At 38.5% G+C, this 20,426-nt stretch overlaps 1 protein-coding gene across 4 annotated transcripts in view; it reads right to left on the bottom strand.

Moving 5' to 3' along the window:
* The window catches only part of ptprz1a (protein tyrosine phosphatase receptor type Z1a), a 117,875-nt gene that overhangs the window by 73,217 nt on the left and 24,232 nt on the right, over nt 1-20,426 (bottom strand). For all 4 annotated transcript variants that reach the window (XM_030137607.1, XM_030137608.1, XM_030137609.1 and 1 more), the window contains exon 2: nt 39-101. In XM_030137607.1, coding sequence (XP_029993467.1) covers nt 39-101 — 63 coding nt within the window. The remainder of the gene's footprint in view (nt 1-38; nt 102-20,426) is intronic.

Below are 20,426 nucleotides of genomic sequence, written 5' to 3'. Positions count from 1 at the left end.
CTTTTGGTCTCCACATAGTTATTTTGCTTTTTACTCACCTGCATATGACCAGTCAATGTCCTCTGAGAACTTGCGTTGATTCCTGTATGCATATCCTTCAGCTGCAAGAGACAGAGAATACATACGTCATTTTTATACATTTATTTAGCATACAGATTTTTGTTTCAGTAATCATTTCACACGTCCTCTAAAATCTCTTTTGTGCCACAACATAGTTTCCATATGTTCCAGAACATTTATTTGATGGACAGATTCACATTCATGCGCCATAAAATGCAGCTCTGGAGGCTGGTGTTAAACATCAGTACAGTCAAGGGGTAAATGCCTCTATGAGCTGACAGATTCATTAGTGGGTTGGACCATAATCAGTTTTATGGTTTAAGTGCCTTTTTGATGCCGGTGAGGTTTCAGTGAACATCTGCCAAACAAAACCACCTGCACGAACCCTGAATTCAGTCCATCTACAGCTTAAACAGCTCTGTACCATAAAGCTGCAGAACACCAGACGGCCAAGAAAGTGACCTTGGTTATTATGTTGAGCATTTAATTAGTTGTTAAGAGAACTTTCAGCATGCAGCGGGCAACAGACAGACACAGAAAGGGTAACACGAACAGCAGTGTTATTCTTTTGGTTAATCGGTTAACTTGCATTGTTGTAGAACCTCTGATCAAACAGCATTCTGATTGCTACAATAAATATATGCAGCTCAGTGGCAGCTGCTCGTTTTTCAGAGAGGGGAAGCTCATTGTCGGCTTACATCAAAAAAAATTGTCAAGTTATTTAAACATACATTCGGCCCTCCGTTCCTTTTTAAGAAAATGGTCAGTGACCTTATCGTACCAAGTAGGCGTCTTTTCCAGGGACTGGACCAGTGTCCTCTCAATGTCCAGCAGAGCTAGGCTGCTTAGATTGCCTTGGCCCATTGTGTTGTGGGTGTAGAACTTTTAACTTTTATTTAAACAAGAGACGCTCCTTTCACTCCGACCTAGCCGACAGTATGATTGATTTAACTATCTACAAAACGATATTAAACTCGAACAAGAAACAATTAAATTATGTAACTGAAACAAGAAAACGCTGAAATTATGTTAAATTGAAACAAGGAAGTACAATGAGTGTGTTTTATTTACAGTGCAAGAAATGAACGAGTAATTTCATAGTGGTTTGTCTCTCGATTTCACAGCAGAATGTGCGACGGTATGAAATGAACTGTGTCAGTGAAGGAGTAGATCTCAAACTAGCTGTCAGTCAAAGAGGATTCAGCCTTTCGACTGATCATCCAATCAGCACGTGGGATTCTGGCGTCCAGCCCGGTCGAGCTCCGCCCACAGCTCCATTCACCCCCAGAGACGCCCGGCGTCCGGGGGCGGGACAACATCGTGGCATTTATCCAATTACCGTCCAGTTTTGAGGCAATGAAAAAAACTGTTCCACTCAGTCCCATTGAAGCCCAGAGACGCCCGCAGTCTATGGGCAAATGCACTGAGCAGAGATCGTATGAGAAAACAGCGCAACGGGAATGTATGAGAAGTGAACAACATCGAGTCTGTTGATTTGTGATAAAGCTGATTCTGAACGAACTTGTCTGTGAGATGAACGGGTTCTAACGCATTTGTAGTCAATGAAATGTCAACACAACCGTACATATTTAACCATTTAATTTTCGTAATTTTAGGGGAAGCCGGGCTTCCCTTGCAGTCTATGAGAAATCGCCACTGATGTAGCTGGCATGGCTTGTGAACTAGGTGTGTTTACATGGACTTGTGCATCCTAGTTCTGATCTGGTCTTTGAACTACTATTCAGTTCTTGTGTTAGTGCTGTAATATGCTGATTTCAGAAACCTGGCAAAGCTCAAACACCAGTTTTCAGAGACTCTGTTAATGCAAACTGGAGTGCTCTGAAAGAATGCTGAGAACTTTTGCATAAATACATCTCATACATGAAGTATATACATGCAGCCAGACCAGACACGCATATTTTGTTGGAGTGCTTTTAGCTTGGATTACAGGATGCATTCACTGTGGGATCATTTATGCCATATAACGCTTATACATCGTCACAGTAACAATCAGTCACAATATTTATTTCCATTCAGAGCCGCATTAACCCATAAAGACCCAGTCACCATTGACCAAAGCCTCTACTGATCTAAAATGTTGAATACCTATTGATCCACTAATCCTATCAATCTATACATATAAGTAATTGGTGTAAAATGCAGTTTATCATCTTTTCATGGTCATCAGATATGACCCATTTGGATGTTCAGAGGCTCCATAGTGAACATGGAAACACTATCATCTTCAACAACACTGATTCACCAGTAAAACCCATGGATTTGGATCAATAACAGTGGATGGAGACACTTGTTTTTACATTCAGTTAATGATATCTTTGCTGAAAAAGTCACCATCATCGTCAACATCTACATGAAAAATAAATTAAATATATGAAAATAACAGATTTTTACTGAAAAAATGCAAAATTACACAAGGTAATACTACAATACATTGGAATGAAACCCTTAAGAAGTGTTAAATAGACATAAAAAATTCATTTAGGAGCTGCCACAGAAGTACCACTGGGTCTTTATGGGTTAATTTTGCTAAGATGTATAGTATAGATGATGGGGAGCATTTTCCAGTTTATCCTAAAGATTCTCACTGTGGTTCAGGTTTGAACTCTGTGATGGCCAACTCACATGAAAAATGTGTGTGTCTCACAACCCATAAACCACTCTTTCACAAACACAATCAGCCTGATGAATCCTTGTTGGATCTTCATGTTTTCTCACAAACTAATTGCTGTTTGAGAAATGAGAAGCAAAGAGTTGAATTACTTGTTGCAGCTGAAGAATATTAATCACTGCAGTAATCCAATGGAAGGCTCTTGGCCAGGTGGAGTGTATTCTGACTGCCAAATACCTGTGGAGGCGTGGCTTCAGCCAGGTGATATAACAGAAACACAAGCAATGGCACCAAAAAAGCATCTCACTTCCAGAGTGAAGATGAAAAAAAGTCTGGCCTTTCACCAGTGAAAGAATACACTCAGAAGTTCAGATTGGAAAAAGTGTCTAAATGGTGACCTACCCAAGTCTGCTGTCATCAAGCCACATGTAGCTGGTTTGTGAACATGAACAGTGGAATAAATCAGGTCACGGTGGAAAGCACTACAGAAACATTACTGAATAGGCAATTACTAAATCCAAAAAATGGCATCATCCAAATGGCAACTTCCAAATTTTACAAAATATTGTATGACCTACTGGGTCACCATCCACAGGCCAGAAGATGATGGTGTTGGTATAAGAAGGCAGTGATTGGTAACTGTACAGTGACATGAATACCCATAGGTGTCTGTTTAACATGCACAGGACTCAACACCAAACCACTGAACCTGGACTTGACTACTCAACAGCAGTCAGTCAGTCAACACTGAGATAAGCCTCATTACTAGGATACTGGAACAAACATCAGTCAAATACCAGTCACTGATAGACAAGCTGCATAAATGCATAATTTACGTTCTGCTTAAATCAGATTGTTTTATGTTTGACAATGACAGACTGTTACAATGGCTTCAGGGTTAAAAACTCTACCTTGGATAATCTCAGAGGAACTTCACAATGTGGATAATGGACGGGGGGCACATTATAGTCAAAGCAATATGGTATCCATCTTGTCTTGGATTAAAGTCAACCAGAATACCCAAATAATAAAACCAAACCTCCAAAACACCCAAAGCATTTTCCTGCACTCTGCCAGTCAATCATGTATATAATGAGTTCCGTCTCGGTGTGATGTCAGGAGGTGACATCATTAACCCGAACAGCGGTCCAGGCATCTGTCACGTTAATGAAGTGGAGTCCATGCCCTGAGGGGCCGCGGGGCCACGCTGTTAGAAAACGGCACCTCATTACCATAACAGAGCACCGAGGCCCCGAAAGTGACACAAAGAACACAAGTCACATGACACAAAAGAGGAAATAAACCGCTGAGATGAGGTGTGTGTTTACAAGTTGTGAAACAGGCAAAAATGTTGAGAATTGATGGAATTTTCTGACAGAGGTATGTGCTTTTTAACCCTCACGTGTTTGGCTCATTTGCTGTAATTGGTTTGACTGGTTTCTAATGAATCACACACTGTGGTTCACTTGAGGTGTCTGATCATTCTGTTGCCAAAGGCTATTACAAACATGCATGTGACATTGCACATTAATATTATTATTTATGCAGAGGTGAAGACACAACCGTAAGATGTTTTGGAATTTGCAAATTAAAGCAATCATTAGACAGATACAAGGTTAACGTTGATCAAAATGTCCTTTGAAGCCTGTCACAGTGAAGGAAAACCAGGCTTGTGCTTGTTTAAAGACTGACAAAGGAACACTAGATACCTCTGTCCTGTAAAGGCGAAGACACACCAACCCGATTTTTGGCAGTCGGATGTCGTCGGGCAGTCTGGCGACGTCAGTGACATGAGTCTGGTTGGTGTGTTCTTTGCGATCGGCCGTCGTTGATGCCATCGCCAGTCTTTTCAGCCGATTCAACATGTGTAATCGGCCACTACCCTTCGTTCAGTCAGACCAATCTGATTGGTGGAGGGACAGCCCTTCACTAGTGAATCAGTGAAGGAGAAGTTTCCATGTGAATCCAGCTATGCCAAGGAACTTCACACTATTATTGTCTCCTGTAACAGGCCATTCACTGCTCATATTGTATCTGAATGAGTGCCAGTCAGTGTTGCCTATGGACTTCATTTATTCCATGAAGTGAAAACTGTTAGCATTGTTAGCATAGTGTGATTTCTCCTTAGTTTTCACTGCGACAGCTTTACTCTTCCACAAGAAGCCCAAGAGCTGACAACGCCAGTATTTCCTTATGACTAGCCATTTGTTCAACAAGTACGACAACAACTCTTCTTGACTACTCAACACTCTGATGACAACAAGGACTGACGACAGCGAGCTTGTGTTTAAAGCAGTGTTTTTCAACCTTGGGGTCGGGACCCCATGTGGGGTAACCTGGAATTCAAATGGGGTCACCTGAAATTTCTAGTAATTGATATAAAACAAAAAACAAACAAACAAAAAGCTTACTAATAAAAATATATGGTGAGTTGAGAGAGACAATCACAAACATAAAAGACATGACAAACTGTGAAGCTGAAACTGAAGCACTGTGGTACTGTTTATCTGTCAAATGTTCATTGTGGTCGGTTTCAGATGCTACAGCTCTTTCATAATTCATAGTTTGAGTTATTGTTTGTTCAGTATTAATTGTCAGCCTTGTAAATGCAAGCTGGACTGAGTGTACATATCCTGACCAAGGAAAATAAAATTCTCACTTTGTGCAGTAATCTACACCTGGCTTTTCTGCCTCCGTCCATAATAATATACATTATATAGACTAAATGTCATCTAAAATTAACACTTATTTGCAGCATAGTATAGCAAACTATTACATGATCAAAAACAAATCAATTTTAGAAAAAAAAAAAAAGTCTCTGTTCTGAATGTCTGGGGTCGGCAGAAATTTGTGATGTGAAAATGGGGTCACGAGACAAAAAAGGTTGGGAACCGCTGGTTTAGAGAGATGTTCTGTCATTTTCCGGTTTTACATCTCAAGCAAGCGTAGAATGTATGCTGAAGTCTGTAGTCGATTTGGTGTGTTCTTCACACTTTTTTGACCGTGTCGGGGAGCCGACTGATCAGGACTGATCAGGGCTACCTTTTCTGGCAGTGATTGTCAGTCGGGTTGGTGTGTCTTTGCCTTAAAACCCACCTCACGCCAGAGATTCGCAATGAGATTGGAAAGTTTTTTAATGCTCGTCTCGGGATTTGAGGTGTAGTTTCCTGATACCACCTGCACCACCTACCAAATGCAGTGTTATCATTAACATTTTACCAACTTGCTGAAATCCTGTCTCAATAGTAAGGTTTCCCTGCTAATTAGAGATGACACCAACTCACCTGCTTTGTACTGTTTTATGGACTGGTGTACTGGATTGAACTGTTTTACGTCATCTATGTTGTTTTATGTAGGGACTAAATATGGAAATTAGCCTTCGCTATAATCTTGCGTGTTGGCACATATTGTGTTTATTAATATGCATTGTCCCTTTGAAAAAAAAAAATTCAAACTCTGCACAATGGAATGTTTTAATGTTTTTTTTCCTGTTTCATCAGTTGTTCTGAATATTTCACAATCTGCTGATCAAATAGGATTTTCATATGAAACCATCACTTGGGCTCTTTTTGGAGAAAACATCAAGTGAGCAGCAGTTCCCTGGGCAAAAATGCTTTATTAATGCCATAGGTCAGAGGAAAATGACCAGACTGATTCGATCTGACAGAAAGGCAACTGTAAGTCATATGACCACTGGTTGCTACTGCTATAAAAACCGTGAAAAGCCTATAATGACAATAGAGCTAAACTGACTCATTCCTAGAGAAACAGTGCACCATCTTATCTCTGTATTGGTATAAAAAGAGTATTACAGATTTGTGTTTTACAAGAAGCTGCAGTGTCTTCAGCTCCATCTTGCTGTGAATCTTTAGTCTGAGATGAACTTCACAATAGCTCAAAACATGACACCTGCCTACTGACCAGGAGCTGGGTTTGCCTAAATGACAGCTGAACACAAATTTGCATGAAATCTACATAAAAATGACACACATCTCCATTAATTGGTGGTATTTCATCCAATCTACCAAACATATAACACAAAGGAAGAGAAGTACATGGAGCCCTTTCACTACAGCAATATTCAGTTTTCTGTGGCTGTAAAAAGGTTTCATTTACAGTAACACTATACGGAAGAGGATTAGGGCCACTGAGAAAAAAAGAAAAAAAAATCAAGGTCCAATATATAGATATATATTTTAACATTCTTCTGAGAAAAAAAGTCAAAATTCTGAGAAAAAAAGTCAGAATTCTGACTTTTTTCTCAGAATTCTGATCTTTTTTGTCTTACATTCAGGGAGAGTGTCACTTTTGCTGTATGGCATGCAGGCAGTGTACAGCAGGCTGACATAATTATGGATTTAGTTGACATTTTATGCATCTGAGGGGTTCCGGAGAAAGCCATTTCATGATGAGATGAGCAAAAGAAAGGGAAACAGATATAAGTGGCTTTTTCTTCAAATTTATGTACACAAGTTTCAAAACACAACACTCACCTTTTGCTCATCTGAGAAAAAAGTCAAAATTCTGAGATTAAAATCAGAATTCTGACTTTTTTCTCAGAATTCTGACTTTAATTTCAGAAATTCTGACTTTTTTTCTCAGAATAATAATAATAAAAAAATATTGGACCTTAATTTAAATTTTTTTCCCAGTGGCCCTAATCCTCTTCTGTAACTCTAACACAAATTGTAAGTACATATAAAAAATTGTGCTGCAACAACATGTAGACACATGAAGCATCACATCCAACCTGGTACAACCAAGATTTATTATGCAGCCAATCATCTACTGTACTCAAAAATAAGTTAAAAGTGGGATTTTTTAGAGTAATCATAGCCTCATACCCAAAATACAATTTAGGTGTTACCAATCCTCTAAGAAACTTAAACCCAAATGAAAAAATGGTAACAAATCCCTCAGAGTATGTTTAGAGCCTCTTCTTCCAAAATGAAACGATGTGATCCAACCTGTTCTGTAGAGTCTGCAGTAAATTATGTGATGAGGTATCCTGCTGTGTGGACTTTAGTCCCACTGAGCTCTGGATGATAGTGTCTAATCCAGGATTACACATTGGACAGTCTGCAGATGGAAGATGTAGGTTCTTCATGCAGAGAGTAGTTTAGTTTTCATATAAACTGACCTAGGTTAAAACTGCACTGGATTAAATGCTTATGAATAAGGAAGGAATAATTCAGATCAGTTTTGACATTAAAACTAGACTTTAACCCTCTCATGCATACTGATCACTACAGTGGACAGCTATTCTACAGCTGTTCTCTTGTATATTCATGGGTTTGGTTGTTTTAGTTCCATATCAGCCAACAGAGTGGACACTTATGCATCATCCCCAACACTGCAATTCATACCATTACTGTAACTTTGTTGTTCTAGATAAACCTAATCTGCAGTAACATGTCTGAGTGTAAATCAGTTGCTAATTATTAGGCTATTAGACCATAATTAACAGTTTTCTTGAACAAAAAGTTGGGGTTTTTTTGTATATTATCTCCATGAATTGAGTAACAACTAATATTAGAGTATGTTAAAATGTGAGAAAATGGCATTAGCCGCATTAAAAATGTATTTATTTCATAGTTTTTACACAGCATATCACTTTATGATGATGGTTTTTAAATACATATATCTTCGCTTCAAAAATTAAACGCATGGTGTCCAGCTGGGTGGACATTTTTGTAACTCCATGGAAAACAGGGTCGTAAAAAAAATTCATCTGCATTGTTTTTTTCATGCCTAAAGAGGAAAAAAAAAATCACTCAAGAAAAAACTATTGACTAAGGTTCTCATAATTGATGCATGAAAGTTGTTAAATTAAGATAGCACATGGAAATAATGGTGTACATGATTAAAATCAACAGCATATGACTTTCATCACTAATTTCTCTTCAAATTTGTAAAACCCGTTTGATAGTCTAATTATCACTAATCCATTAGTCTTTCTATACTTACACATCTAAATCACTTCCCTCATGGTGAACTACTTCAAAGATGACTCCATCACAAGCAGTCCGTTTGTTTACATCCCAAACAGATAAGTCACTTGGGCCTTTTCAGAAATTTTGTTGCCAAGTGCATTGTGGGAATGGGAATTTTATGCAGCAGCAACAAACATGGAGACAACAAGCAATGAAACCACGTCTTCTACCAGGTCAGAAGAAATGGAAGGAATTACTTTAAGTCAATTGTCATCTCATAATACGGGGTGTGTGATTATGAAAAACAATACTTAGAAATCAGTTTCAAGGCATTTTCAGAATATGTCATTGCGTAGGCCTATCATACACATACTGTAAGGAGTGAGTGAATGCTGAGGGCCCGCCCATGCCCTGTATGCTTGCAAGGTGTGTATGATAAACCTACACAATGACATATTCTGAAAAGGCCATGAAACTGATGTCTAAGTATTGTTTTTCACGATCACACATGATACGGGGTTATTATAAGATGACAATTGACTTACAGTGATTCCATCTATCTCTTCTGACTCAGTAGCAGACACTGCGGCTGCGTGGAATTTCCATTCCCACAATGCAGTGCGTGACAAAATTCCGAAAAGGGCAGAGAGACGTATCAGTTTGGTATGTAAATGGACTGCTTGTGATGGAGTCATCTTCAAAGTTGTTCACCGTGAGGAAAGTGATTTAGATGCATAAGCACAGAAAGACTAATGGATTAGTGATAATTAGGCTACCACTCGGGTTTTACAAATTTGAAAAAAATTAGCGATGAAAGTCATACATTGCTTTAAGAATTTTTGGGTAAGTAATAGCTAGTCACATGACACAAAAGAGGAAATAAACTGCTGAGATGAGGTGTGTGTTTACAAGATGTGAATGTAATAACTATCTTGTGATCAACACTGGCAGCACAAAAAAATATAAAGCATTTTATTTTGTATTTATGTAAGACATGCAGGGTTGTTTCTGGGTATAATGCTCTCTTTCCAGATCACAGTTTGTAGACTTTGCTGTTCACTCGTCACTCACTGCCTCTTATTTTAAAAACAACACAAAGAGAAGGAAGAGGACACTGTGTTTCTTTTAGTTCCCAAAAACATCCCAGAAGTTAACATGAACACAATAAAATTCCAGCACAGGAACATTTTTGTCAGGTCATAGTGAGACAATGCAGTTATAAGAATAAAATCCTGTCATGTTTGATTTTGCCAAATACAGATAAGTATAATCTCAAAGTAATCTGTCATTGAAAAGTTTTAGTCCTAGTCCTTGTTTTTGTGTTTTGTGGATGTTGGATGTACAAGGCCCGCAAGACTGCAGCATCTGATTGGTGGAATGGTAGTCTCAGATATTCAGACCTATTGTAACACCTTTTTAGCGGTGTTCCATATTCAGTATTGCTGTAGATAAGCTTGACACCTTCTGCTACCATTTTGGAATGGGGGAAAAATATTTGGGTTGTTTGGCTAGCTTTAGGATGGTACCTTCTGCAGGATGCTGTGAAAAAAAGCAGGAGAGAAGTTGTTTTGGTAGAAAATCTACAATAAAATGACAATCTCTACAAAAGAAAATGGCATATCCTAGATAAGACAAGTATCTTTACTCAAATCTTTCAGGGTGTAACCACTGCTCAGAGGATGTTGTTCTGGGATATTTTCAAAGTGATAACACACAGATAACAAAAGGAAAGTATTCATCTTCATTCTGACCGAGTACCTCCAGTGAGCCAGATTCACTACTATAGTAGCTCTGCCTGTGAGACCCAGCTAAGGGGAAAATCTTGCAGATTAAGTGTTTCTGTTTGTTCAGTTTCTAAAGAGAGAATAAAGGTTTTCTTGTTCTTTTGGCTGAGTGGAACACCACAGGATACTCCAGTCATCCATTTAATTTTAGTTAAAGTGTAGAAAGTTTAATCTCTAAATCTAAAGGCGACTGAAACATAAGGAAACATGAGGAAAACCCAGCAGAGAGAACTTTCTCCTTCTGTTTCTAAGGTATAAAGGAGTAACAGAGCACCAAACTGGAACTAAACCTCCTGATGAGGCAGAGACAGGCTCGCTGCCATTTTCCCATGAATCATTGCATGACCGTACGTACAGAATGAATGTGACACATTCCAGCTGTGTTACAGCCGCCGCTCATTTCCTTCACAAAGCAGCGATAAAGGAACAATTAGGTCAGGAGGAAGAAGTGGCATCGTTTTTCTTTCCCTGGTGTTTCTGTGCGGTGGCATTATTCACTGTGTTCCTTTCACTTAATCATTGACCTAGAACAGCTCTGACTGCTGAAGGTCACGACCTCTGGTTAAAAGGTCAGAGAGGAGAAGTTCAAGTAAGAAGAGGAAGCTTTTATAGATGTTTCTGTCCTTATCACTTTGGTTCAGATCAAGGTTGTTATCATTAACGAAAACTAACGAAATGCCAAAAACTAGAATTGAAAAAACATTTTCGTTAACTGAAATAAATAAAAACTATTATTAAAAGAAAAAAACAATAACTAACTGAAAATGTATTGTGTGCTTACAAAACTAACTAAAACGTATAAAGATTATGGATAAAATTCCTTTTGTTTTCATCTTTGTCAATGTCAGATTGATACGAAAGTGATTTATTTAGCTCTAACAATTTTAACTAGCAGCCCCATACGACACTTCACCGTCTGTCACTTGTGGTTTCCAGTCGTCTTCTGGTCCCCACTCTACCTGGAAACATGGAGACTAAAGCTGGGAGAAAGCAGCAGAGTCCTGTCTGGGATTTATTTGAATACGACGGAGAAGAAGGGAAAAGATACGACAAAACCAAAATTAATACTAAAACTAAACTAAAACAAAGTATTTAGAAAATAACAAAAACTAATAAAAACTAGCAAACCAGCTCTAAAAACTAATAAAAATTAACTGAATTAGAGGGGAAAAAAAGTCAAAACTAAATAAAACTAAACTATAATGAAAAATCCAAAACTATTAGAACCTTGGTTCAGATACAAATGTCACAATTACTACTATAGGATAGTTTCGTTGTTAAAATCTTACTTCATTCCATATAAAGGACATGCTGGTGTAGCTGAAGATTCAAAGTAGCTCCAAGACATAATACACATTTAAAAGGGTTAGATTTACAGGCTGTTAGAAAGACATTAGGTAGAGAGGTCAGGGTGAGTATTCTCATACTGAGGTTGTGTAGTCTCGCTGTATCTGAATCCTCCTTGTTAACAAAGTTTTGGTTTGCACACCTAATTTGAAAGAACTCAGAGGAAAAAGGGAAGAGTACGTGCATGGGTCTGTGTTTGAGTCTGTGCATTGGTCACCTCATGAGTTTCAGGAAACATTAGACAAGTAAAAGGTAAGTCAAGTCTGGTTTCATTCAAACCAAGAACAAACAAGAAACAAACTAAAATCACATAAAACAGACTCCTGAAAATAGTTGTCAAAAAGTAATCCACGGAAGAAACATCCTTGATTGTAAAGTTTTCCTTAAAATTCCAGTTATCCTGAATAGACCTTGCTCCAGAACCAGAGCTAATATGGCCAGTGGTACATTGACTGAAGCATGGGAACTAGAGCCCGACCGATCGGGCTGTATATAGCATATCATCGGTTAATCAACATTGGTCAAATTGAAACCACTGTATTAATTTTTTTGCTGCTCGGAGAGTCTTTTGCTCTGCTCCTGTGTGTCTGTGCTGCCTGGAGAGTTAGAGGAATACTAAAGCATGTTCAGTTTCAGTTTCACTTTGACAATCACAGACCACTACCCCCCCCCGCCCCCCCACATCTTACGAACTATTCACCCCCATCCACACACTTCCTGTGTACCTCACAATTTCATTCTACAGGCGCATATTAATATCCTATATTAATTGTTGGCTATATTTTAAAGAATGATTTAGCAAACAATTTTTATGTCACTACTTGTAAAATATAGACTCACATCTTCTGCCAAAAGTCTGCTCTCCAGTGTAAAAACTACCTCTACAACCTCTGGTTCCCAACGGGTCACATACTAGTCTAATATAAGACCATTATAGAGCATTTTAAAGTTGCGTAAATTATCTTTGTGAGATAAACAAAGATGCAACTGTTAATTCACATGTCCACCATTATCTAATATAAGACTATTATATCTTATGTACATCAATGTTCTTATTTTATATATTGGCCAATATATCAGATATCACCTTTTCTTTTAGGCCCCAATATCGGCATCGGCCCCAGAAATCCCATATGGGTTGGGCTCTAACTGCAACTCCTTGAAAATCTTAGAAGCTGCTTGGAAAAATGACTTTTTGAATAACTGGATGGTTTACTCATAATGATCTAAAAGTTGAGTGAGGAATGCTGGACACATTTGTGAGACAACACTACTCTGAATACATACACTATGTACCTTAAAGCTGCAGGAGCTGAAATAAGGGATTAAAACCACCAGAAAATGACTGAATATAGAAATGAATGTAACATTATGGAAAAGTAAAGCTACTTTTCCAAACTTCTGTGTCAAGACACTAAGTAGAATCAAGACATTCTTTACAGAATCTGATCAGCAATGGGCGATTACAGCTATCAATCACACATTTAAACCCCTACAGGTCTGAAAACACTTCTAATTATCTAAAATCAGGGCGGTACATGGTACACTTTCAACATCCAGAAAACACACAAAGAGTAGATGCAGAAGTCTCATGTCCTCGTATAAATTATGGAATTTATGTCCAATCATGACACACTGCAGTTTTAAGGACTGTGTACAACAGGAAAGTGTACGATTAAATTACTTTATTAAATGTTCCTTACACAGCAAAGTCCAAGCTAAACATTTACTGTCTGACATGGGGACTTTGTGACAGACTCAGCAGGTGTTTTCTTTGTTTTCACTGACACAAAAAGGCTTAAAGCCAACTCATATGTCAGGTATTGTCAGGACGCCCATGTGGCCTGTAACTGAAACCTGCAGCGTTTGATGTGTTCATGTCGGATGAGACATGTTTGTCCTGCAGCAGAATGAGGATCAAAGCATCGACTGCAACTGATGCTTTCCACTGTCACCGTTACCGGCAGTCAGACTGGTAACTTTGCTTAAATAAAGGAAACTTGGAAAGGCAGTTAATGGCAGATAATAATGGAGGGGGCACACAGGGAAACGCATTTATCAAGCAAAGTGATTAAGTCGAGCAAAAAAATAGTCTGAAAAATCGTAGTCCTGTTTTGATGTTGAACACATTAGACCATGAAACAGAATGAATTTAAGGTATTTAATTTTTAATTTAAGAGATTTAATTAAGTCTAAGTCTCACAAAATGTGGGTGAAATGTAGCCTAGAGGTTTGATGCAAATACACACTTTATATCTCATAGATATAATAGGTTTGGCATGAATAGAGATATGGGAAAGGTATGTTTAATTTGATGAGAAACAAACAGTTAACATCACGGATTCAATGTCACCTTTGAGTCTGAAAAGGTGCTTTTAAAGGTTTATCTGGAGGCAAAAAGGGCCCAAATAGTCAAAAATAAGAAAAAAAAATATCAACATGTTTCAATTAAAGTGCTTCAGAGTTATATGTACAACATGGCAACAGATGTCAGCCTTAGTCTCACTGATTTTTAATATTGCAACATGTTGTTTTAAGCAAGTTTGTGCTGTTATTTTTTATTGGGATACAAGTGACAACAGGTACCATATTCTCTTATCTCTGCAGTGGCTGTTGGGAGTCTTTGGGCTTCGCTGACCTGATTGTGTTACAGTTTAGTACAAGCACAGTCAACGAGACGCATCGCTGACTCTTAAAGCATCAGCTCTCGACCTGGACGACAGCTGGAGCGTGGAGGAGAAAGATGAGCTCAGACGATAATCCTGCTGATACCAAACACTGACGGCAGGACGAAGCTCGCTACACCTGAATGAACATACACACATGTTCAGCCTAAAAGGCTCCAAAAAGTTAGAAACAAACCACATTTTTTGACCACAAATAAATAAATAAATAAATAAAAAAAGCACACACACATACATCGAGTCAAAGACAGCACTCACACACAGACAGTAATGAGCTGCTGCTGATGGTGTGTTCACGGAGCAGGCAGGTGTTTCATGTCAGAGCTGCTGTTTACATTGTCTGGTCTCCATTTCCACCTTAAAAAGCAGCAGCTTCCTGTCTGCCTGACCCACCTGACTGCTCCCAGGTCACAGCGGAAACAGGAGGAGGTGTCTGCGGTTAACTCAACTCAGCTTTAGTGTGTATGTTTCAGTAAGTATTCTGTAAGTAGTCTACTCAGTCTACTATATACTACTACTCAGTATGTGTGTGTGTGTGTGTATATATATATATATATATATATATATATATATATATATATATATATATATATATATACATATATATATATAAATTTTTTTTTTTGTTTGTTTGTTTGTTTGTTTGTTTTTTTTTGGGTACTTTCACTGGAGGATAACTCAGCAAATTAAATTCTAGTCCATATATGACTTCCTATCAGTGCTCAGTAGTAACTATATTGATTTCTCTAAGCATGTCCATGCATTTCTGTTCTTACTGTTCACTGCTTTGTATGTCATCCATGTCATTCATTTGAGATATTTCTCTTCTAGCGAATATTAATACTATATGATGACATGCGCCCCTGAATTTCTTCCCAAAAAAACTTTTAAAACTTTTATTTAACATTCCCAGGCACCCTGTATAGTCCATGACCAGGGAATAAGAAGAGTAAATGCAAGAGGGAAACAAAAAAAATCACTCCAAATTGCCAACTGTCCATTTGCACAAGGACGAATATTATCACTGGACCTCTGTGTTTGCTGAAATGGAAAAGAGTTTTGTTTTTGTTTTTTTTAATGAATATTTACTTTTCAATTACAGTCCTGACTGATTCATATGGGATTAAGATCAGATATGACCTTTATTTATTTATTTATTTTTACAAATTCAAAGAGGTCTACAGGTATTTCTACATCATATAAATAGGGCTTAAGTTGCAGAATTATAAAGTGACAAATGCAAGAAAACAGAGTACATGCTAAAATGCAAAAAAAAATCTTGAAAAAAAAACACTGTTTAAAACCAAAAATCAATCTTGTTTGTGAGAGAGTGGTGACATTTCAGAACTATAGTCATGTGTCTATTATTATAAGTTTGAAAAATACAGTGGTCTAATCTTAAAGTACTTTTTAACCCAAAAATTTATGTTTCCCTCCCTATCAAAGTAACCTAATCTTATTTCAGGACATATTCCCCTTTTTCATGAGGCAAAATCCCCTACTGCCATCCATTTATTCAAGGCTCTACATAATTTCTGACTGAAGTTTAATTATTTTTAGTTCTGCATAAAGACAAATGCATGTTCCTGTATGTAATATATTATAAAAAAAAAAAAAAACATGTAATGTTTCATGTATTCTATCCAGAAGACAAAGATATCTTTGTCCATATTATGGGAACTATTTATACCTTTTAAAGTAATGATCTAGAAAGAAAAAGAAACCTGCAGTGAAGAACGCTCAGTTCAGAGGAATGAAATGAGGAGCTGAGAGGAGAAAAGCTGATTTGGAATAAATGCAGAGAAGGAAGTGAAGATGGGAGGGTGATTCAGGAGGAGAAGGGGGGACGTAATTCAGGTCCCGAGTACAGAAAAGGAAGAGGGGGGTAAATGCTTATGTTCTACTGGAAAAGAGTGAATGAGTAGAAAAGATTCTATGGAGAACTCTTGCTCAGCGTCTGTACGGCGAGAAAAAGGCCACAACTGTGTCAGTGTGTTTATTCAGTGGAGAGTGGCCGGCTCGGCGCTCCGGTCTGTGGGAGCCCCGCAGCCTCCAGCCGGACGCTGAATAAGAGGATTAGCCGAGCCCTGGGAGAGCCAGGCCATCCACAGGTTGTGGGGGTGAGAACTGGTGCCCACGCCAGAATGTGTGACAACCCCCCCGACACATCCTCCTGAATCCCTGCCCCTCTTCTGATGCCAAGGGAATGAGGGTCTAAGGAGGACGGGGGCGGCTTGGGTAATACCCACCGCTGAGACTGGAGGGGACGGCAGGTTAATCTGTGGACAGTCTGGGCTTTTATTTCTTAAAGACCCAACCAGTGGCACCATACCAATATGGTTTGGCACGCTGTCAGCTGTTACTGTCTACTGTACTGGCACAAATATATTTTTCCAGGATATTAAAATGACAGTAGGGGTTGTCTTTGGGCGTTTTGTTTGCTCTGGTCTAATCACTTTAAGACAGTGACATGTTACCTCTATTGTTTTATATGCAAACATGATGCTTATTTGCACAGTGATTCTTCAGCTGTAAGAAGAGCATTGAAACTCCTAATGCAAATTTCTAACATGAGGTGGAAGAAGCACACGTATCTGATCCTTTACAAAGTAAAAGTAGACCGCATACTCCATTACTGAGTAAAAGTACAGCAGCACTATCAACACAGTGTACTTTAAATTAGTTATATTTTCATAGAGCAGTGGTTCTCAACTGCTCTCAGCCTAGGACGCCTATTTGTTCACCATCACGTTGAGAAACATGTTTATAGAATTCCAATCAAGCAGATATATTTTCAAAATGAAGTTAACACATATCACTGTCAGTTCTTTAACAAAATACGCACAGTTTCATCACTACAATCACATTACTCTAACAATAAACTAAGTGGATTGATTACATTCGTCATGTCTTCCATTCCAAATGTTGAGATTTTCTTGTGATCAGACAAGTAGAATTGAGGAAAAATGTTTTTTTTTTACCTGCTGACAGTTTTGGCTGTTGCTTCATCAGATAAAAAAAACATTTTTCCTAAATTCTACTTGTCAGATCACAAGAAAATCTCTAACAATAAACTACATGAGGATCACAACCTGCCATATACAGGGGTTGGACAAAATAATGGAAACACCTTAAAAAATCAACAAAATATAATTTAATATGGTGTAGGTCCGCCTTTTGCAGCAATTACAGCCTCAATTCTCCGAGGTATTGATTCATACAACTTGTGAATTGTTTCCAAAGGAATTCTTCAGTTAGAATACCCTCCAACTCTTAGAGACGATGGCGGTGGAAATCGACGTCTTACTTGAATCTCTAAAACTGACCATAAATGCTCAATAATGTTGAGGTCTGGGGACTGTGCCGGCCATACGAGATGCTCAGCTTCATTAGAATGTTCCTCATGCCATTCTTTAACAATTCTAGCTGTATGGATTGGGGCATTATCATCTTGAGGTGAAGGTGTTTCCATTATTTTGTCCAACCCCTGTAGGTAGGTAAGGCTTACAAAACTGATTTCCTTTAATATACATTGTTAAGTGAAAATAGTTTGTGCTTTAATTCTTAATGAGATTTCAGGTCCGTGTCAGTGTCAATGTATCACACACTTCAACACACCAACTGCCACTAAAAATCGAAGAAGAAGAAGAAGATTCACCTGGGCAAGGAAAGATGGCTGCAAATGACGAGACGGGTCAGACGTTTGGGGCTACAAATACCCATGGATTATTCGTAGCCCCAAACGTCTGACCCGTCTGATCGTTTGCAGCCATCTTTCCTTGCCCAGGTGAATCTTCTTCTCCTTCTTCTTCTTCGATTTTTAGTGGCAGTTGGTGAACCTTGCAACCACAACTCACGTAAACTCACGTCAGGTACAAGAACGAGCAAAGCCGAACGCAGCCGGAATGAGGGAGCCTGTGAGCCTGAGCCCAGGGCAGCCTGAGCCCAGGCACGCAAACCCTGGTTTTACAGACAAATCCCGCTGGGCATTTGTGGATCTGTCACGGCTGAAGTGTAGCAAAATTCGCGTGTGTAAAGAGAGCCAATCGAGAAGCCGCTTGACTTGTAACCAAAGATTTGTCTGTATTTCTGGGTCTTGTAGTGAAAATACTTTGACTTTTCAAATCTGATTACACACACACAAGTTGTTTTACACATTTGCGGATTGTTGTACAGACACACAAATCTCATCACGCATTTACAGATTCATTTACACATTTGCAAATCCGACTGCGCACAGACAGATTGAAATACGGACGCTCAACTCTCCACACGCATTTGCAAATAATATTGCTACAATAATGGCCCCATATCAAAACAACTTTTGTATCCCTTCAGTCTTTTTTGTTTTGTGTATTTCCTCCTGGTCTAAATGAGTTACAGGTAAGTTCTAAGGATCACTCGCAAACTGCCTTTAATTTAAGCAGAGAATTGTTTGTTTTACTCCTGGTATCCAGCTGTCGAATGGAAACAATTATAACAATTATGCAAAAACAGTTGTGGTTTACTCTAATAATTACCATAAGGTATTGTGTAATCATTGTGACAGGCCTAATTATGATTTTGGACATTGGAGATACATGATCAGAAAGTATAAAATACACTGGATCTAAAACATTTGTGGCTCTTCGTGTGATGTGATGACATTGTAGTAACTGTATGACTGAACAGAAGCTGCTCACTCTAAGGCAACTTTAACTTTAGAGTTTTTTAATGTCCAGGCTGAAGTGGTGGTTTGCCTGGCAGACAGAGCTCAGGGCTGTCTCCATCTGTCTTTATTCAACACTGTAAAAGCCACAGTGAGTCTGAACAGCTGGAGTGTTTTACACTTCAGAGGAGTGACCCAGGGCCTGGTCTGACAGCAGAGAAAAAACACAGAAAAAAAGAGTTCTGCTGTCATAACATGTCCACTTCAGGCTACTGTACAAGCCTGCTGCAGGGTTTTATCATGCATCAGGGCTGTTTGTTTCTCACAAAGCACCTGATATCCACTTAAAGCCTCACTGAAAAGAAATACAGTAGATTCAATCATAGATAAGTGAATCTGACAGTAAACAGAGTCTGTAGAGTCACTCACATGTCAGAGCCAAAAGTCTACACAGTCCAAACTCACTTCCTATACACTTCACTGTAATTAGCCATCTCTCCATTGGACATCTGTGCAAAACTTTACCAATATTTACTAAATGTTGACAAAACAGAAGTGCTTTATATCAATTTTTCCATTAAATCACAAATGCGATGATTTGTTTATTATCGAAAGATGACACGAGACGTCATTCCATAAACAAGGTGATGAACATAAATATGGTGTTGATTTACAGATATATTCATTATTATTATCTATTACCCCTCTTCTTCTTTTAAAACTCTTCTTCTTCGCTTGTTGTAACGTCTGTCAACATCATTTTTTTTTTATTCATGTGACTCTAGTTGCAGAAAAAGGTCTTTCCATTGCAGTTTTGCTCGATACACCATTTGCGCTACACCCAAAAAAATCACCTCTTTCCAGCACAAAAACTTTTAATTGAAAAACGAGTGTTTTAGCGAAATTATCATTTTATCATTATATTCCACCATTTAATTTTAATTCTGAGAGTGAAATATATTGAAATTCAACAACATTTCCAATAGTAGTATCTGTCAAAATCATCATTAATATTCATTCATTTTCTGAACTCACTTTATCCTCACTAGGGTCACGGGGGTCGCTGGAGCCTATCCCAGCTACTTATGGCGGGGTCCACCCTGGACATGTCACCAGTTCATCGCAGGGCTGACATATAGAGACAAACAATCACTGTCACATTCACACCTATGGGCAATTTAGATTAACTTATTAACCTATCAGTGCATAAAGCCGGAGTACCCGGAGAGAACCCACACAGACACCGGGAGAACATGCAAACTCCACACAGAAAGGTTCCACCCCCATCGACTGGTGTTAGAATTGAATCCAGGGCCTTCTTGCTGTGAGGCATGAGTGCTA

This window comes from Sphaeramia orbicularis, chromosome 6, assembly GCF_902148855.1.
Source record: "Sphaeramia orbicularis chromosome 6, fSphaOr1.1, whole genome shotgun sequence".
Classification (NCBI taxonomy): domain Eukaryota; kingdom Metazoa; phylum Chordata; class Actinopteri; order Kurtiformes; family Apogonidae; genus Sphaeramia; species Sphaeramia orbicularis.
Note: the sequence above shows the minus strand (reverse complement) of the source record. Positions and strands in the feature narration are given on the sequence as shown.